This window comes from Sinohyriopsis cumingii, chromosome 2 (assembly GCF_028554795.1).
Source record: "Sinohyriopsis cumingii isolate HCF-2022 chromosome 2, ASM2855479v2, whole genome shotgun sequence".
NCBI classification, from domain to species: Eukaryota; Metazoa; Mollusca; class Bivalvia; order Unionida; family Unionidae; genus Sinohyriopsis; species Sinohyriopsis cumingii.
The window spans coordinates 152,041,807-152,062,885 of record NC_142962.1 but is presented as its reverse complement, the minus strand read 5'-3'; the positions used below and the strand labels follow the sequence as shown (position 1 = coordinate 152,062,885).

General features: G+C 34.5%; 1 protein-coding gene across 2 annotated transcripts in view; it reads right to left on the bottom strand.

Moving 5' to 3' along the window:
- Positions 1-52: 52 nt before the first annotated feature.
- Positions 53-21,079, bottom strand: part of LOC149806096 (DNA topoisomerase 3-alpha-like) — a 103,601-nt gene continuing 82,574 nt past the window's right edge. For both annotated transcript variants that reach the window (XM_089950974.1, XM_089950975.1), the window contains 7 exons: positions 18,703-18,788; positions 16,652-17,203; positions 14,365-14,476; positions 11,237-11,347; positions 7,304-7,431; positions 1,968-2,093; positions 53-325 (listed from right to left, as the gene is read on the bottom strand). In XM_089950974.1, coding sequence (XP_089807100.1) covers positions 288-325; positions 1,968-2,093; positions 7,304-7,431; positions 11,237-11,347; positions 14,365-14,476; positions 16,652-17,203; positions 18,703-18,788 — 1,153 coding nt within the window. In that variant the 3' untranslated portion in view covers positions 53-287. The remainder of the gene's footprint in view (positions 326-1,967; positions 2,094-7,303; positions 7,432-11,236; positions 11,348-14,364; positions 14,477-16,651; positions 17,204-18,702; positions 18,789-21,079) is intronic.

The window sequence follows — 21,079 nt, the reverse complement described above, 5'->3', positions numbered from 1 at the left end:
TCATTCCTCAAGACAAGGTTGAACTTGGGTGGTACAACTGATCAAAATAATATTTCTGAATTACTTGCTTTATTTTATTGCAACATGCAACATACAAGTTGCAGTCTGACACAAAATAAAACATCACTACATCAGTCCGAAAGGTCCTTTCTTCTTAATTGCCTATCTTGCCTTAAAATGGAACAGATGCAAAATTCACAACTTGTAATGTTCACAGGTATATTTCACTGATGTTGCTCATAGCTGCCAGGTCAATTTTAAAATTAAATGTCCCATCAGTGTTGTATTCAGTCTCCTTTGTGTGGACATTTGGGTCTTGTGTGGCCTGAAACAAATGAAAATAATTTGTGATTAACAAATGCTACAATTCTGTTGACAGCAGTATTTCAGATGAGGCTGTTGGAAGATTTAGTAATGATGGTCACACTTGATTGACATCTGAACAAAACTGAAAGGACTTCATTGAAGTATACTCTCAAAAAGTTCTGCCGAAATTTTCCAGTGGTTATTAGAAGAAGCTGAAAATAGCAACTGTTGATAGATGCTACACGATGCATGACAAATACAGAATCATAACATAGGTTAACTTCGCTTTATGGAAAGGTGAGCTAAATATCTGATGCCTCACAATTCTGATTAAGCTGTTTAGAAAATTCGACATAAGAGGAATCAGGGCCATCCAATTTGTAAATCAACCCAACCACTCACCTCACGCAAAGTATTATGTATGTACCATTCTCGACTTGTTAAAACAATGATTTAATACTCCAATCACCTTTTATTTATTAACTCAAACAGCAAGCATGTATTCTTGCTTAGAAAAACATAAGAAACTTATGGTTTATCCCTTGAGTGGGTTTTATACAAAGATTTGATTGTAATTAGTAGACGGTGGAGAAAAGCAACCAAGCACAGCTGATATATCAATACAAGAAGGCCAATATATGCATTTAGAGCCCATAATCAAAGCTTAATGTAAAATGTGTGACCTTGATTAAAATTATGATTGATATCTGAACCAGATGTATTGCTCCTGCAATGCAATAGAAACTGCAAACAATTTCTTCTAGACCAACCAAAATACTCCAGAATGAATTGTCTTCCCTTGATAATTAATCACACAGAAAAGCCATCAATGGGAAAATAAATGCAAATAAAAAGCTCTAACCTTAATACACATTTTCTCTAACTGTGACCTTGACCCCAAAGCAAAAGGAGTGACTGAGGATGTTGTAGAATGAACTGTAGCTGCACAATGATTCAAGCCAGGTATTATAAGAATTTATCAAGAGTTTTATCCAGGTTTTTTGTTGCCTCCACCTCAACAGAAACATAATGCATTTTAAGTGTACTATCAAGCCAGTTATTTTTATGGTGTCAGTTTCATCAGTTTCATGCTCCCCATCCTCTAATGTTTCATGGTGTTTTAAGTTTACACCACACCAAATAGTATTTTGCTTATTCATTATTTATTACTTTCAATAAAAAAAATATTCACATTTTATTTTGGCAGTTGTCTGCCTGGTTGCAAATATGGCACAATAAAACCTCTGCCAAAATGACCTGGTATAAGGAACTTATTAAAAACTCTAAGAACCTCTTCTGTCCAATCAATTGTTAATCATACAAGATTTTGGTTAATGTAGGTGGGGGAATTTTCATTTGGTGTAATTTTTTAATTTTCATGACCTTGTAACAAACAAGCCTTGGAGAAGGCTATAAACTACTATAGTTTGAAAAATATAAAATTGCTTGCATCAAATTTTTCAAAATAGTAAATTCACTTAACAACATGGAAATCTCCTCAATGAGGGCTACTTATGAGACAAGGTCTTTTAAAATATATTTTGAAAGGTCCAAAAAATTTTAAAAAATGTAACCCAGGAAATATGGTTTTGAGTGAAGATATTAAGTAGCTGTTTTAATACAGTAGAATCATTATATTATTAACGCATTTGTCAGCATACCTTCCTCTCCACATAAACCACACTTTCTTCCTTTCTTTGCTTTAGGCTCTCCTCTCTCTCCTGTAGCGCCTCGCTTTGTACCACCTGTTTTGAAACCTCCCCCTTCTCTACCACCACCTCCAGCTCCTACAATAAGATAAAATTAAATTGTGAACAACGAATAACAACAGTACTGAGAATGGCACATTACATGCACGTTCCATGTTTAATGGTGATCTAGGTGTGTAGTACTGAATGGAAAACACTCATTTTTATTAGACTTACCATGACCTCTGACCTTCAGGTTTCTACAGGTTTATATTTCACCCCAAGCACAAGTCATCCACATAGCCAGGTCAAGAAATTTACTCAAGAGCAAAAGTTATTCAACAAAACTCTTGTTTTTTCAATCACGATGTTCTTGACCTTTGCATACATGCCAAGCCCCTGAGAGGTATTAAGTTTAATTACTGCTGTTATAAGTGGCAAAGTAAGTGTAATTTGGGCATAAAAAGTGTCATCTATAAATTACATGACTGAATTACAGCACATCTGAATAAGATTCATTTTTACTACTAACCTTGTTCTGTATCTGGTCAAAATTCTTGTCACAATGGACAAAATCCGTATGGATTAGAACCAGAATACCAACACAAAATTTACTGAAAATTACTGATATTCACTGAATGACCGTGAACTGGAAATCTGCAATAAAGTCAGGTATTTAGACTGCTGTATTACATTACTCTCGTATACTTCTTTTAAAGTTTGTAAAGCAATGTTGATTTGAACTTTTTCTTATCTGACAAGTTTTTGAAGTTTGAAAAGATCCATCTGCTCTAACATTTTCTGTCACATATCATCTACAACTCACACCGAAAGGTGTTTCACTTAACATCTGGCTCCATTTTCTTCAAAGGTACAGACTGGTTCACAACTTAACTGCGAGGCAAAGTTCACATTTGAAGAAACCCATCTGTTTACTTGGAAATGGGTCACATACAGTTGCTATAAATAGCAAATAAGGAAAGTACTTTTATTCTATTCTCACGCAGCAGTCACCTTTTTAAGAGTATTCTCAAATTTATATCAGTGGAATTAGTGAGATGGTAATAAAAATGACAAAAAACAAGTCTTTATTGCTTTATATTTATTTTATTTTTTAATGTACCAAAAAGGAACAAGCCATATATAGTCTAGCATAATGCATAGTTTGGTGGAAAAAATCCTAATGATTACACCAACAGCGTAATGGTTGGCATGTATGCCTTTGACCTTTTGACAATGTTACGTGTTTAGGCTCTTACAAAATGCAACAAGAAAAAACTGAAGACAACAAGACTTAAAAAATGTAACAACTAATTTATTTCCCTAGAAAAACAAGTTAAAAATGAGAAAAAGAAATTACGGTTTTACAAATCAAATCCAAAAATAATCCAAGAATTAAAAAATAGAAGTCCTAGAAACAAAAAGTCCTAATGAAACCGAGTTCGAATCCCTATGAAATCCGAAATGGAAGGTGATGACTTATGTTGTGGTCAGCGTCATACTGATATATCAACAGTTCTTTGTTGAATCACAGAAAATAATATTCCAATTTGAATTCTGTATAAATTTTGATAAATGTTCTTGTCCAAGAATTAATTTAGAGCACTAGTATTTCCAGGGAAAACAAAATTGAAATCCAAATAAACTGAAGAAAACAAAATAATTAGCCCAAAAACTGGTCACAGCATAAAACGCCTGGATGTTTCCAGTGTTAAGGCAAGTATGACTATTATTTCTCAAAATATCAACAATAAATATAGCTACAATGAGTAGCAGCATTCCTGCCAGAAATTTTGTATAGGAGTGCGGAAGGTATGAGCACTTTTGACGTGTCAAGAGTCCTGCTATTATGACTTTCATAATGAAATTTACACTGGTTTTTGTTTCTTCTCAAATTGCAATAAAACAAGTGAAATTTATGTAAAATAAAGCAAATCAAAAAGCTAACATTATGGACCAATATGTTTTTAAATAAAAAATCAAGATTTTAAAAAATGGCAAGTTTACAAATTAGATTGTATAGTGAATTGATTAATATGTAGCCATAATCATAAAAAGATAACATGCCAGGTTAATCAGGTAGGTATTTAAGCTGGGATAGCAATACAATTATGGTTGCACTCCACAGATTTTACATACTTCTGACAGAGTACAGGTGTATGGTGAAGTTGTTTGTGTTTGCAAAATGCACATTGGACAGAATGTTTGCATACATCTTTGTTACTTTCATGTACTGTGGCTAACATTTCTTTACATGTTGCAGTTATGGAAATCATGCATGATCTAAGTACACAGCTGATCAAAATGGCTTCTGCCCTGTGCTAAAACAATCAGCTTGAACATGTCTAAAGTACACTTTCTTTAGCACTCATAAAATTAAGGAATCTAATTTTACCAGAGTAGGTAATACCAGCACAACGATTTAAAAATATAAAATAAAGTATAATCAAAACTTATTGGCTCATTTTTTAAAAAACGATTTACCTTTAAGTCCAGGAAGTTAAATGACTAAACGGAGCTAGCAGTTTTTTTTTAACAGCTGTACATCTGAAGTAACGCCAAGCAGTATATCCCAAAACCGAAGTTACACCCATCAATCATATACCAAAATAAAGGGAACTGAAAGTTTAACAATACCAAAGATATAGGAGGAGGTATTTAAAAAAAAATAAAAATACATTGGATAACCAGTGAGGAAAACCTGAGAAATTCTTTTTCTTTAAAAATCAAACCCTACACGAAATACGAAACTGCTAAGTGCAAGCAATAGTGATGTTCCTTGTTTTACACAATACCAATTAGTCATCTGTTTTATGGTCAAAATCATTGTTGTGCAGTCATCCAGAATTTCACTGAATAGTTCACTGTCCGAATTCATTATAATGCTTAGAATTTTTTTCAATGTCTACATTTCGATTCTGCTTCTGTGGCTTGTCATAATGAGACTGGAGAGAGCGTCATTAAAAAATGAAGGCTTGTAATAGCTTACTCACCAATAACTATAAAGTGTAAAACATTTATCATAAAACTCTAACAATATAGTTGTCACATGCATCAGATGTGCAAGAGGGAGCTTTCAGAACGATGATACACCTCACAAATTAACACTCCAAAACTGAATCAGACAGTTAAGACCAGTGGATGAGGCACTGTTGTTAATGATGATAAAATAGGAAGAGTTGTACCACAGATACACATGTCATCATGTACAATTTACCTATAAATAGTATAGCTATTATGTATAACAGTACATTATATATAGTACAGATACTTGTCTCTTGAAAATAAGCATCTGGCTGCATAAGATGAATTACAGTCTTAGACTAGTTCCCTAAATGGTCATTTCACAAGATTCAAAATTCTCTCCTTTTCTGTTATAGACATCTAATAATGTCATATACAAGGAATATGCCTGTAGGTATTTTTTTTTGCATGCTGACTGAAAATTTATATTTCAATACACAAGCATCAATCATTCGGTATAACACATCTTCATGATTCTCATGCTTTTTTCATGAATCTTAATGTCTGCAAGAAAAAGAGTGGGCCTTTAAGTGCGAAGGACCATGAAAAGAACGAGTTTCAAGGGGGAGGGATAAAAAAAAGAAGAGCTCTTTGAAGGACTGATGCTCAGCTAGCCACGAAGAATTTCCAGGAATCAGGACCATATACTGCATGTTGAAACTATCTGATGGCCATAGTGGATGCAAGACAGGCATGATTTTCATTTAGTACCAACTAGATATTAAACTATCTGATGGCCATACTGGATGCAAGACAGGCACAATTGTCATTTAGAACCAACTAGATATCAAACTATCTGATGGCCATACTGGATGCAAGACAGGCACGACTGTTATTTAGAACCAACTAGATATCAAACTATCTGATGGCCATACTGGATGCAAGACAGGCACGATTGTCATTTAGAACCAACTAGATATCAAACTATCTGATGGCCATACTGGATGCAAGACAGGCACGATTGTCATTTAGAACCAACTAGATATCAAACTATCTGATGGGCATACTGGATGCAAGACAGGCACCAATGTCATTTAGAACCAACTTGATATCAAACTATCTGATGGCCATACTGGATACAAGACAGGCACGATTTTCATTTAGAACCAACTAGATATCAAGCTATCTGATGGCCATACTGGATGCAAGACAGGCACGACTGTTATTTAGAACCAACTAGATATCAAACTATCTGATGGCCATACTGGATGCAACACAGGCACGATTTTCATTTAGTACCAACTAGATATCAAACTATCTGATGGCCATATTGGATGCAAGACAGGCACGATTTTCATATAGTACCAACTAGATATCAAAAGAAAACCCCATATCAATATGACTTTCCATTCAGACGGAGAAGCAATGGCAAGATTTTCAATATGCCACTGTGATGGCCATATTGCATTTCAGACTGGCATCATTTCCATTTAGGACCAACTAGATGTCATAAGAAGAAAACCCCTTGTCAATAAGACCATCCATTCAGGTGGGATTATGATCAGATTTCCACTGTATCTCAGATTGGCATCATAGTCATTTAGGATCAACAAGACATTCAAAGAAGTCTTTTATTGAAAATCCCATTCTGATATGACCATTCATTGAGGAGTATTGATAAGAAGATTTTCAAGACGGCCACTGAAGTGGTCATGCAGGATGTCCGAGTGGAACCTTATTCACGCAGAATCGACTGGACATCATAAAACGTCTTCTGGTGAAAACCTCATGCTGAGTTTCCATTCAGGAGTAGTAATAACAAGATTTTCATGATTGCTGCTTTGGTAGCCATATCTGATCTGCACCATTTTCAATTAGGACCATCCAGATAACATAAGTCCTTCAACAAAAACCCAATGTTGACATGACCACCCATTCATGAGTAGTGATAAAACGTTTGTCAATATAGCTTCTGTAGTGGCCATACTGTATGTCTGAGAGGCACATTGTCATTTAGAACCAACAATAACCTGGAATCAATGTGTTTGTAAAATTTCATGTCAATTCTCCAAGCAGTTCTGGAATAGCAACAACGACCTTGTGTTAATGGATGGTTGGACTCCGGATGACAGATGACAGATAATGGACAACAGACAATAGGCCATCCCATATGTTCTTCCAGTCTATGACCATAATAGCTACAAACATGAGCCTAAAGAGCTCGGTCACTACTGGAGAAGCACACCTTCTTGGTATGCAAGTAGATTTTGTTGTTGTTGTTTTTACAGGGAAATACATTAATCTGTGATCAAGATTTTGTTAACAAAGAATTAAGTTACTCTTACCTTTGTTGTAACTTCCTCCTCTACCTTCTTCGTCTGCCCACTGGAAGAAACCACAACTCTGATCTCTTGGTTTAGGACAACCATAGAATTGTCTACCCTTGTTTGGCCCTTCCTTCTGAACTGTTAAGCTATGAAATATATAATAATACATAGCAATGTTCATTGTGTGATTAGCAATTGGAAACCCCAAGGTATCATGTATCAATCTCGCTCCAGTTTCACTAAACATCTCAAATTTTCTTCCTGATGTTGCGATTTTCAATATCGTGCCCACTACATGGATTGAGCTTTTAACTGAATATTAAACAGTCATCTGTCTTGAATATTTGATTTAATTGTATCTGATTTAATATATATTTGTCTTAATATATATTTATTTCAATTTAATTGTTTGTCAGTTTTAAAAAAAATTATTTTTCATTACATGATATTGTAATGTAAATTTATTCACTAGAGATGATACTTTTTTCAGAAAATAGTTTGACCTTGACTGTTTGTTTTATAAACACCAGGTGTTCATCTAAATCCTGACCTTGTTTCAAAATTTGTAGCAACCACGTAAACAAGTTCTATCTTTATTTTAAAATGACTGGTTGTTGTTGAGGTCATGATGGATCTTCATGTTTAAGATGTAAACAATTTTTTTAATTTTTTATTTCTTAGAGTAAAATGATTGGTTTTCATCAGGGTCACACTGGGTGTACGTGACCTTTAGCAAGTTCCTAATTTCTATAAGCTTCCAGAAGATGATCACGTGACCCCTTGTTTACGTTTTAGGAAATGATATAACTATATAACTTCTGTTTTGGAGAGTTATTCTCAGTAGAAGCTAGGCTGTTTAAAATGGAAGATACATGTTATGCTGTTTGGAGTTATTTCAAATTACTTGGAATTAAAAGGATTAATTCTGTTATTTTTCTGGAAAATACATGTGTTCATGTAAAATTGTTGAACAAGGACAGTTTTTTAAATAAAAATTCATTCTGCTACCAGAAACCAGAGTGATAATTCTTGTTTTTACAAGGAACTTTAGAATTCAACACAACAGATTTTACCATACGTCATTGTCTTCCATCTTGGATTCTTCGTCGGGATTTGAACTTGAAATTAGCAGAACATTTTGTTATTAGGACTACTAAAATTTTATTCTTGGATTTGATTCTATAAAACTGTAAGTTTATATTTTTGTAATTTTTACACAATTTTTCCAGGGAAATAAATTATTGTATATTTTCAAAGCTTGTTGCTTTCACTCTTTCTTGTGTTACTGTTTATTCAAACCTAAACACATGACATAAGACATTATGGATTAAAATAGTCATAATATCCTGTTGTTGTTGTTGTGGGGTTTAATGCCATTTTAAACATATAACAACAACAACAGAAAATTAAATTTTAAAACCCATCAATTAATAAACCAGGAACAATGGGACCCTTTTCCCAATCCATGAATTTAAATAGTGACGAAAATGTAATTTACCATAAAGTCACCACAAGAACGGCGCATTATGTGCCTGCCATGTATTTAACAGTCCTTTATATAGGTCACAGCTGCCATATATGTAATACTCCATTATATAGGCCACAGCTGACTCTGGATTTTATTGATCAATAGTCTCAATGAACTCGACCTTTTGCCAAGATACACAGTATTGTCCTTAAGTAAACTTAAAGTGCCAAAACCATCATTTTCTTATTAAGTTCATCATAAATGTAACCTTTGACTTACAGAACGCAAAATTCTACAGGTTTCCTTATTACCCTAAGTGGAAGTCATCATATTTGGTCAAGGAACTTACCCTAGAACAAACATTATTCTCTAAACAAACATTATTCTCTAAAACCCAGTTTGTTCGAGTCACAATGATCTTTGCCTCTGACCTTAAAAGCCAATATCAAAAGTCCTCTTCCATGCTTTAAGTAGTCGACAAATTTTTATGAAGGTACTTGGTCAATAACTGAAATTTTGTGCAGTAATCAGTATTTATTTTTCAACCAGCATCTTTAACCTGTGTTTTTTTGACCAAAAAAAGCAAAAAAATTACTTATCCCAAGTGCATCCATCCATGAAGTTTGGTCCAGGTTTGTGACAAAGAAACCATTTTTCTTCTTTCAGTCATAATGACATTGACCTTTGAAAAGGAAATATACAGGCTTCTTCCTGCCAGCCACAATGTTTGGACCAGGTTTTTGATGTGAAACTAATGTTATTGTGTGGAAACCATTTGTCTTCTTCCAGTCATAATGACCTTGACCTTTGAACTCCCAAATCAAATGACTTCCTCCTTACCACAAGTGCAAGCCACGCACAAAGTCTGGCAATGATAGATGGTGCATAACTCCAACTACTGAACAAAAGTGAAACAAGGAACAGACAGATGAATGTGCAGAAGGATGAATAGATGGACATCATAACAAAATATGTCCCACGCATGGCAGCATATAAACACTGATACCCATGAAAATAAATTAATTCACAGTGATTTCCATATAAGCAATCTATTTTACTTCTAAACTACATATATCACACAAATGATCATCAGATATAAAATCAGTTCAATACAATAATATCCAATGATCTTGTGGCATTAAACAAGATGAATAGTATAATATCTAATCAGCCTGTAGCATTAAATGAGTTGAATAGCATATTATCCAATCAGCTTGTGGTATTAAATGAGTTGAATAGCATATTATCCAATCAGCTTGTGGCATTAAATTAGTTGAATAGCATATTATCCAATCAGCTTGTGGCATTAAATGAGTTGAATAGTATAACATCCAATCAGCTTGTAGCATTAAATGAATTGAATAGTATATTATCCAATCAGCTTGTAGCAATAAAAGAGCTGAATAGTATAATATCCAATCAGCTTGTGGCATTAAAGTTTGATTCAGAGAGAGAGAGATTCCTTGTCTGATAAACATCCAAAGACTTTAAATCTCTGGACGACAAAGCTATGTGCTTTATTTTATGGTGTGTCAAAAAGTGCTTATGATCTTGTAATTTGATGCTAATTTTGAAAAACAGTATGCACATGAATACCATTAGCAGGGGACACTCTATCTACAACCATCAAATTTTGGGGGGACAAACAATAATTTGACATTTTTGCCAAGATAAATTTGTCATCTGTACATTCATATTTTTCTTGGACACAGACATTATTGCAATAAATGCTTTATCATTTGCTCAAGTAACTCATGAAAACCTAACATGTCTGATTACCTGATTAACCCGAAAACCTAACATGTCTGATTACCTGATTAACCTGAAAACCTAACATGTCTGATTACCTGATTAACCTGAAAACCTAACATGTCTGATTACCTGATTAACCTGAAAACCTAACATGTCTGATTACCTGATCAACCTGAAAACCTAACATGTCTGATTACCTGATTAACCTGAAATGAGCTGCACGTGGAATTTTCCATTCCAGATCTTTCACTCATTTATCTTTATAGTGTTCACTCATTACTACCAGTATCTATTATATATTAATTAATACCAATGTTTTCTTCATTACTTATCTTTCCAAATTAGTTCAACCTTAAAATAAAATCAATTGCCCTTGCAACAGGTGTAACTTTAACCTTGAAATTACATTACAATACCAGATATCAAAGATTTTACCTTGTAACTCGGCCAACTAACACAAACCTTAAATGGTTTCATACTACTAAAGAAAAGTTGTAGGTGTATTTGTGGGCAAAGGAAAACCAATTGCAGGAAACTCATGATCCCACACCTAAGGAACAACACTCATTTTGTGACCCGTTGTTGCAAGGTATTCAACAGGCTAGTATATGGCATGTCTTGTTCTGTCCCTTCCAATTCTCTGCCCTATGCATTGACCCACTACACCTGTCCTAGTAAGAAACATGTTGGCATAGCAAATACATGCATATGCTAGAATTTTCTGTAATTACCATCTGGCCTCTTGTCCACAATTACAGTTTGGAATCCCTTCAACAGAACCCTGATTCTGGTTAGAGCTGGACTGGAAACCAGTGTTTTTTGAGAAACCTCCTGGATTGGAACTGAAGATGCAAAGTGAGCAGAAAAAATGCTTGATTAAATTTAGTAACATAAAATTTCTACTGTTCTATTTAAATTTATAATCTTGCCATAAAAAGTAACACAATTTGTGGAAAACTATAGTTTCAAAATTTGATAATGTACACCAGTGATTTAAAAATTGTCACAAATTTAGTTTCAATGCCTATATGATAGAACAGCCAATAAAAAATCAAAATTGTGACATTTTTCACTTTTATAACTTGAAAGCACAGTAGTCTTCCTTATTTTAGCGCACTGTTGAAAATACTGTAATTGGAAGTCATCATGTCACAAAGCTATTGAAGTTTCTAACTTAAAGCTCAAAATATTGATATTCAACAAATCTGAGAGCACCTTACATAGTTTTAAACTATATTTACTTTCTGAAACTTTGTCAGATGCAATTACAAACATGAATTTTTGGATTCAGCAGAAAACATGAGGTTATTAGAGCAATGTCTTCTCAACAGTAACAAAAAAGATAATAGTATAAACCTAGATGCTGATACAAGCGGTTAGGAAGGAAAAGTATTAATATGCATACATACATAAAATAAAACAAAGAATAAGAACTAAATAAATATGATTCATACGGCTGAGTTAAATCAATTAAAACTTTTAGTCATCCTACAGAAATTCTACACATATACAAATGTTTGCATGTTATTGTCTATAGAAAACATGGGTTTCCAAATAACAGTTTAATTGTGAGAGCTTGTGTAAGATGTGACCTCTAAGACTGGTGTATTTTGGACAGTCTAGAAGAAATTGTCTTGCAGTTTCTATTTCACTGCAGGAGTAATACTTCTGTTTAGATACATGATTCAAATATAAATCATAACAATACATTCATAGATTTGTTAAAATGGGTCTTCCTAAACAACATAAAGTCTCATCATAATACAGTTGTCTACAAGGGCTGATCAAAAATTTATAAAATGAATACAGTATATTCTAAACAAAGCAACAACAATACTACCACTACTACTACTAATAATAATGTGGACTTGTGTGATTTTGATTTTTTAATTTAGCTTTAATGATTTTTCAGTCATATCTCTAACATGTCTGCAGTGTGGCAGTTTATAGCGATATCTAGCACCAGGGCATCACACTGCAGATATTCAGCATTGTGTCCCACACAGTCACATTATCCTGATACCAGGCCAAACAGTCCTAACACTAACCTCTTAATGTTGAATGCTAAGTGAGGCAGCTGCTAGCACCATTTGTATAAGGATCTACACGGAATTATTATACAAAAGTAGAGGGCTATAATTCCTTAAATAAGATCATTACATCTGATGAAACTTGGATACTTAACTTTGAACATGAGAGAAAAAGTAGGAATAATTCTGAACCACCTGATACCAGAGATCACCATAGTGAATGGACAATTCAATGCCACAGTAACTGGATACAATTTATATGACTGTATTAAAAAAAATTGTCCAGATCTAATGAGGGTTGGCTTCTTTTTGCATCTGGATAATGCCCTCAGACCTTACAAAAACTAAGCACTGAAATCCTGAATCACCCAACATAAAGTTTAAATTTAACTCCTTCCGATTTCCAAAATGAAACGATTCATTACAAAGAAACCAGTACAAAAGCAGAGAAGAATTAAGGGATGCAGAAAATGTGGCCAGAATTTAATCTAAAGGGGGGAGCTCCCCAAACTGTCACAAAAATAAGAGGGGAGTAGAAAAGAAAGGAGGGGAAGATCAAATGGCTATATTCAATATATACCCAATACTTCAATATCCATCTCTTTTTCCTGCTCCACTCTGTAAGAGCTCTATTGAAATCAAAATCTTTATAGATGCTGCCTCTAGTTGTATAAGTATTAATCTGCTGATTATTTCTGAGCTTAATCTTTATAAGTGTATGAATATTATTCTGTGCTGAGATCCCTCTTTCTCAGTATGAAGGGGAATATACACAGCAAGCTTAGCCAGACTGAAAAGCTCGGAAACTGTTCTTTATGGTTGTTATGTTTTCCACAGCTCATAGGTAATGTCTTTTGAATACTTCTGCTCCAAAACATTTTTCACAAACATAAGGTCTGCCAAATTTTCACTTTCTTAAAACAATACTTTGCTGACTCTAATGTCAGATTTATAATGTGCTATATTACAATACATGTATTTGGGTTTCGTGTCAATCAATGCCACAGTGTCCTTTTAAGACAATGATATTTCGATAAAATAAGTATCTTTGTCTTTTAATTTCATTTTACATTCAAAATCCTTTTTCCTTGTTCCAGGGCCCAATATGCCAATACAACTTAGTGAAACAGCAATTCATGTCAAGCTGAAGAACCCAGATGTATAAACATCTGTCTATGAGAAAAGAGACAGAAGTCGTGACAAGTGTTACGACAGCTCTAATTGCAGTGTAACTATTATCATGACAAGCACTTTAAGAGCTAACAGTTAAATACAAATTGTAAACAGCGCAGAGTAAAATTGTATATGCACAACTTTAAATTAATTTGTGGAATTTATAATGCACTTCTGCTGTCCAAGAGTACAAATTTGTACAAATTTAGCAAGATTTAAGCATTCTCATGCCCTGGCAGCGTCTCTGGGGGTGCTGTCACATGATGGGCTGCTGCACATATCAGGACATGGGTCAAAAGATGGGAAAAGTCCATTAAGTCAAAAGGAAGTTAGATTGAAAGGACTACTAAAATTAATGTAAACAGCTAAGTAACATTTGGTTGTATTTATTCTAGAACTTTTTGAAAAACCCTCATACTGTTTGCAAATAAATGAAATCTGATTAAACAATAGAGATTAAAATGAATGCAACACTCTAAGTATATACTGGTGTCTAAAAAAAAGATAGTATCCTTATTCACCTTGTAATGCAAATTCTGTGTTTAGAACCTCAGCTGAAAAACATTAGAAGCATCTGATTATGGTAAAGATTCTGCAAATTCTCATAATATGCACCCCACCCTATCTCCAAGGTGACCTTCACTTTCAAAACTGACCTGTATGTTTGACCTTTACTTTGACCTTCAGACCCTCCATCCCCTGAAGGTGCTTCATCTGCCCACAGGAAGAAATTACAGGCTGAGTTACTGCATTTGTAGAACTGACGACCTGCCAAGAAAAAGTTTGCATAAAGAAGCAAAGAAATTATATAATTCACACAAATTTGGTCTCTGACCTCACTTATTCAAATTAAGAATTAAAATTACTCTCACTAAATTTCAAAAATTGCTCTGATAAGCATCAAATCAACTGCAATTCATCATTACAGTTTTATAACTTTAAATATTTGTCCCCACTATAAGAAGGATGTGTTGATTTATACAATAGTGCTGCCTTGTGACTATTTCCCTATTGCTGACCTCGACCTCTGAGCTAGACACCTGACCATTCAATTGTAATCTTTGTAAAACTTCATCAAAATATTTGTAGGGACAGCTGGGTGAGGAAATAGGTCAATGATTAACGTTATCCTTTACTGTCACCTTGACCTTCAGGGCAGAGGATATGGCTGAATATGCAAGACAATGTCATGTCAAGATATATAGCAGGCTAAAATATCTTCATTAGTTACAGCTATACATGGATGATTTATTATGGTACATAACATGTAAAAGTTTCATTGCAGTATCTTTATTGGTTCAAAAGTTATACTCTGGACAAGGACACAAGTCCTTGTTATGTTTTCACTTGATGCGACCTTTTTTTTGGCAGGGCTACTTTATCATTAAAATATCTTCAGTATTTGAAAAATTATATTCCTGACCAGATACAATTTTGAAAATTCCATTTTTCCTTGTGACCTTGACCTTGAGGCAGGTGGCATCATTAAACAAATGATACACCATCTAGTTAAATATTCTTGGGCAAAATTTCATTAAAGTATAATCAGTGATTTAAATGTTATGCTTTAGACAAAGATAAAAGTCCAAGATACATTTTTCATTGGTTTGACCATCTTAAGGAAGGAAGGGGGACATGAGTATGATACATGACACACTCGACTTCTTCCAACATGAAGGCAACACAACTGAAGATCATGCATTAACACTCATGTGAGTGAGATCTCTCTGGGATCTGACATATGGCTATTGCCTTACATTCAAAAGTTTCTTGAGGGAATCCAGAGAAAGTTGTATGGTCATGACCAGGGCTGGGGTAACTGTCAGGGCAAATACCAGTGGCCTGACAAGATTTGGCTCTCTCCATTGTGAAGCCATGTAATGTAAACAGAAAATGGAGAATGTAGACAGGGTGTGGCAGCCAAATGACTTCACTCTGTCTCAAATTGAGACTTCACATTCAAATGCCAGGTTTGTGAAAACAAACTGAGTTGAAACTTACTTATGACATGCATCCAGTGCTTGTTATGTATTGCTTTCCTGCCTTCTCTGAGAGACTCACATAACATTTGAGAGTGAGTTATAGAAAAGAGGGTAAATAGTTATCTTTTGATTGCATATAGCTGTTAACCCATTCTTGGAGATAAAACCATGTTGTCATCAGTATGACTAAGCCATCTGAATGGTTGTTGTTGTTGTTGTTATAGGGTTTAATGCCATTTTCAGCACAAGATAGGCTATACATGGCAGCCAGTATTAATGGTGGAGGAAGAACCCAGGGAAAACCCCGGAAAGAACCACCGACCCACGAGAAGCTACCGGCAAGCTTTCTCACATATCCACATTTGCTGAGCCCGAGACTCAAACCCACGCAGACAGAGGTGAGATGGCAGTGATCTGTGATGGAGAGTACTTTAGACCACTCAGCCACTCAGGGCCCCCCATCTGAATGGAACCGCATGTAGTTCATATTCACTGACAGCACATACAGTTCACCCACCCTGCATGGTAAAGCTAGTGCAGAAGGAAGCAAGTCTTATAAGAGACCAGCTTTATCAAGGTCAAAGGCAGGGCCTCAAATCTGGATGAACTGAACCATGTCAAGACCCAAGAGCGGTTCTACCTAGGAACAAAGTGAGCAAACAGGGCTTGGATTTATCATAAAGATAACATGGTTTGCATAAATTGGTAATTAAACTGTTGTTATTTTTGCATCTATCAACAAACACAAATAATGACACCTTGAGGCAAAGTGGATGGAATAATAACGTCCTTTAAGGGTCCTCATATTCACTCTTCTTGCAGGTACCAGTTTTCATGGATTTCATCAGATGACAAATTTAAAGTCTCATATAACCCTTCTTGAAAGTCTCAAATTCAAGTACCAATGATGAGATCAACAAAAAATAAAAACTTTGGCACCGCTTACTTTGGATACACTTACCTTTATTAGGTCCTTCCTTCTTGACAGTCAAGAGTAAAGCAGCATTCCCACAATTACACACTGTCTCATTGCTGCCATTGTCATTTCCAGATGCTGGTAAATTATTCCTTGTATTTCCAACACTAGAAAGAGGTGTTCTAGAATTGCCTGGCCTTATAGATGGACTTCCATGCATGTTTGTGTTGTATGAAGACTGACTAAGAGATAATGAACTGCCCAGTGCACTTGACTGTGGAGTCCTGTTATGACTGTGAGATAACGAAACACCCATTGCACTTGAATGTTGAGTCCTATTATTATTTCCTTGAAAATTTGACACTACTTTTCTATTTTCATGGTTATTTCCCCTTAAAAAGTTCTGGGAATTATTTCCCCTTGATAGGTTCTGGGAATTGTTTCCTCTAGTCAGGTTTTCAGAATTGTGTCCTCTTTCACTAAAAATAGGAGCCACATTGGCAACATTTGTGCTGTATGAGCGAGTGGAGCCACCTGTCTGACTCATTCTACTGGTATTCCCTCCACTTATAAAACCACTGTCTGGTTCCAAACTACCTAAAAAAAGCAAGAGGATTTGAGTTTTGTGTATCAAAATATATCTAAGATACCTGTAATTACCATATATACTTGCCTATAAGTCAAGTCAAACTGAAAACAAGGATCCTGACCTGCTTTAGCATAGTGAGCCTGCAGATGTGGGTCTAAGTTGTTTGTTATACCAATTACTCCTAACAAAATGCACAGACCCAGATCTGCTGGCACATTATGCTGCTGCAGATCTGGGTCAGTGCAGTTTGCAGTTGGACTCATTCTATAAGGAAGTATACTCTGTTGTGAAATTGCTAAATAAAATGTGCTTGATAAATGTTATGAGCTTAATTAAGTTAAGAAATAAAAGATAAGGGTAGAAGTATGAATACAGTGCTTACTAAAAATAAACAGTAAAGTTACTACACTAAAAAGTCTTTCCAGAGTCTAGTTTCATTCCAAATACATGGACTTTCACACACTTACTAACAATAATGAAACAATGAACTGCACTTTATACACCCATCCAGTCTTAAATAGTCCTCTATGTTGACAGCAGTAGAGTATGATTGACTCTGGGGATTAGTGACCAAAGTTCTGCAGAATAATGTTTTCTGCAGAATTATGTACTTTTGCCAAAGGTTAAAGTCACTGAGACTCAGTGACTTTAACCTTTGGCAAAAGTACATAATCTTGAACTAAACTTTATGTGTAAAAATCATTGTTTTCTTATTAGACTTACCATGATGTTCATCTTCGACCCTTCAAACCCCCAAATCTAAAAAACTGCTGTATTACCCCAATGTGCAAGCTATCCAAAGAATTTTTTAAAATGAATTTACTCTCATCAGCACAAACATTATTCTGCAGAACTCCTTTTTCTTTGAACAACAATGACTCTGAGAAATGATTGTATGACCCAAAAATCAAATCTTCCATTATATTAAGTGCAAACCCATCACAAACTTTGATCAATTTACAGGGTCTAAAACAAAACTTATTATGAAAAAGACCATTGTCATCTTTCAGTCAGTGGCCTTGACCTTTCATCTATTGGTTCCAAAATCAATAGGCTTCTTCTTACCTGAAGCGATCTACAAACTTTGGTGAAGGTATATGGTCAATAATTGAAACTTCTGTGCAGAAACCATTTTTACTTTTTTTGCCTTTTTTATTTAATCTTTTTGACCAGACCTATGACCTTTTAATCAATAGGAGTCTTCCTTATCCCAAGTGCAAGACATCCACAGAGTTTGGTCCAGGTCAGTGATATAGAACTAAATCTTGTTTCAATCCATGACCTTAACCACTGCCCTTTTAACCCTGAACTCATTTAAAAGAAAGCATTCTAGCCATTTTGTGAATCCAACATCACCTACATGCAAAAGTAACAAATATTCACATTGGAATTTAATTACATTTATTTCAAATCTTTTCTTGGGGTGATGCACAAGATAATAAAAATCACCGAAAATAATATGAAAGCTTAGAATTGATAAACTGAAGACTGGTCTTAAATAACTTACCATTAAGTGAGGGTCTTCGTGCTAGACTGTCAATACCAAGAGCTTCCTCTAGTTCTTTGTCACACCCACCAACACAGCCAATGTACCTGTAGCAGTTACACAATACTACAATTAGAATCTCCTTTCTAAAATAAGGCACTGCTTTAACACAGATATTACCCCCTCACTATTAGGCACTGCTTTAACACAGATATTACCCCCTCACTATTAGGCACTGCTGTACAACAGATATCACTCCCTCACTATTAGGCACTGCTTTAACACAGATATTACCCTCTCACTATTAGGCACTGCTTTAACACAGATATTACCCCCTCACTATTAGGCACTGCTTTAACACAGATATTACTCCCTCACTATTAGGCAATGTTTTAACACAGATATTACTCCCTCACTATTAGGCACTGCTTTAACACAGATATTACCCCCTCACTATTAGGCACTGCTTTAACACAGATATTACCCCCTCACTATTAGGCACCTCAGTATAAGGCAGATTTGGTCATGGATCCCATTTCATTATTTAGTAGTAATATTATGTATTAAATACATCAATATATTCCTGGTCTTGTCATGGATCCCATTTCATTATTTTGTAGTAATATTATGTATTAAATACATCAGTATATTCTTGGTAATGTCATGGATCCCATTTCATTATTCAATAGAAATATTATGTATTAAATACATCAGTATATTCTTGGTAATGTCATGGATCCCATTTCATTATTCAATAGTAATATTATGTATTAAATACATCAGTATATTCCTGGTATTGTCATGGATCCCATTTCATTATTTAATAGTAATATTATGTATTAAATACATCATTCCTGGTATTGTCATTGATCCCATTTTATTATTTAGTAGTATTAATTTGTATTAAGTACCTCAGTATAAGCCTCGTATTGTCATGAATCCCATTTCATTATTCAGTAGTAATATTATGTATTAAATACCCCATTATATGCCTGATATTGGCATCGATCCATTTCATTATTAAGGTTTTTCAAGATATGGTACTTAAAAAACTTTTCATAATGAATTCAAGCTGAAAACTGCTGCACCATACCTGTAGGCTACAAATATTAAATACAATTTCCTCCAGAAATTTCATCATTACACATTAGCTATTGCAAAAATGTTGTACAGAAATATATAAAAATGGTATCAATGCAACACTGTGTGTCACAGAATATTAATTAGTTCAGTAACGATTCACTTTTAGATGTTTTTAATAAGACTGTTATCATGTGGCAATTTTTTTAAAATTAGTGGCAGAGGTTATTATTTTAAAATATTAATTTTAAAATATTTCTTCTTTTCAAGAGACCAAATAAACAGAAGACTATACATTTCGCATTTGAACTTAATGGCACTATAAAACCAGCAACTACTGAACCTAACTTGTAATTTTATGAACAATTTTCTTATTTGTTTCCATAATGCTGGCGTAAAATCTGTAATTTTGCCAGGGCTGCTTGCACCCGATGACATAACTATAATGGCAATTGCACATCAGATGCACAGTGCTTAATCTAGAGTAGATTAAAATACAGAGGATGCAGTCGATTTAAAGAAATATTTCACAAATGAAATGGAAACATGTCATGATTGTCTTATATTATCATAGCTGCCAACCCCAGAGTACAAAACTACAAACAGCTTATGATAAAAATAATGATTTTCAGGAACAATTATGTATTCTTAAAACTTTAATGCATATGTAACTATATACAACATCTACAACCATCAGTAAAACAAGACAATAACTTGCTTAATTAATGAATGTCAGAGACGTATTTGTTGCTTCTGAACCGGCAGCCTGTTCCATCTGGGTGCCCATTCAGACAGTGCAAGAGTGCAATACACTCACACTCAGAAACAAGACTGTTTATATCAGCCTTTTCCACAATCTGTTTCTTCAATCATTATAGATTCCAATGTACCATCTTTCGTTGATGATCTGAATTCTGTGCACTTTTTTAAATTAACTTTTTTCGTTCTAGCACATAAGTAATCCTTTGTGATTTTACTGTCTGGAAAAAGTGGGCAAAATAAATTGCCAACAACACTAGCAACTGAAAGGGGAAGGTTCATTTCTAAAAGAAATTTAGTAAAAGAACTTCTGATCAAATTACATCAAGGTTCCCTCTGGTATTTATAAACGCTGTCAGTTCAGGCTGTGTTGATGATGATGAAGCAAAAAGCTGATGATTATTAGCTTTTTCATGATCTTTTATGCCATTGGCGCCTCCATGCCCAAAGCAAAATCAGAATTAAACAGTTTGCAAAACACAAAGTTTTATCCTTTACTAGATGGTTTCACAAATCTAAACATGACAGCATAATTGTCCTTCCAGTTCTGTTTTCTATT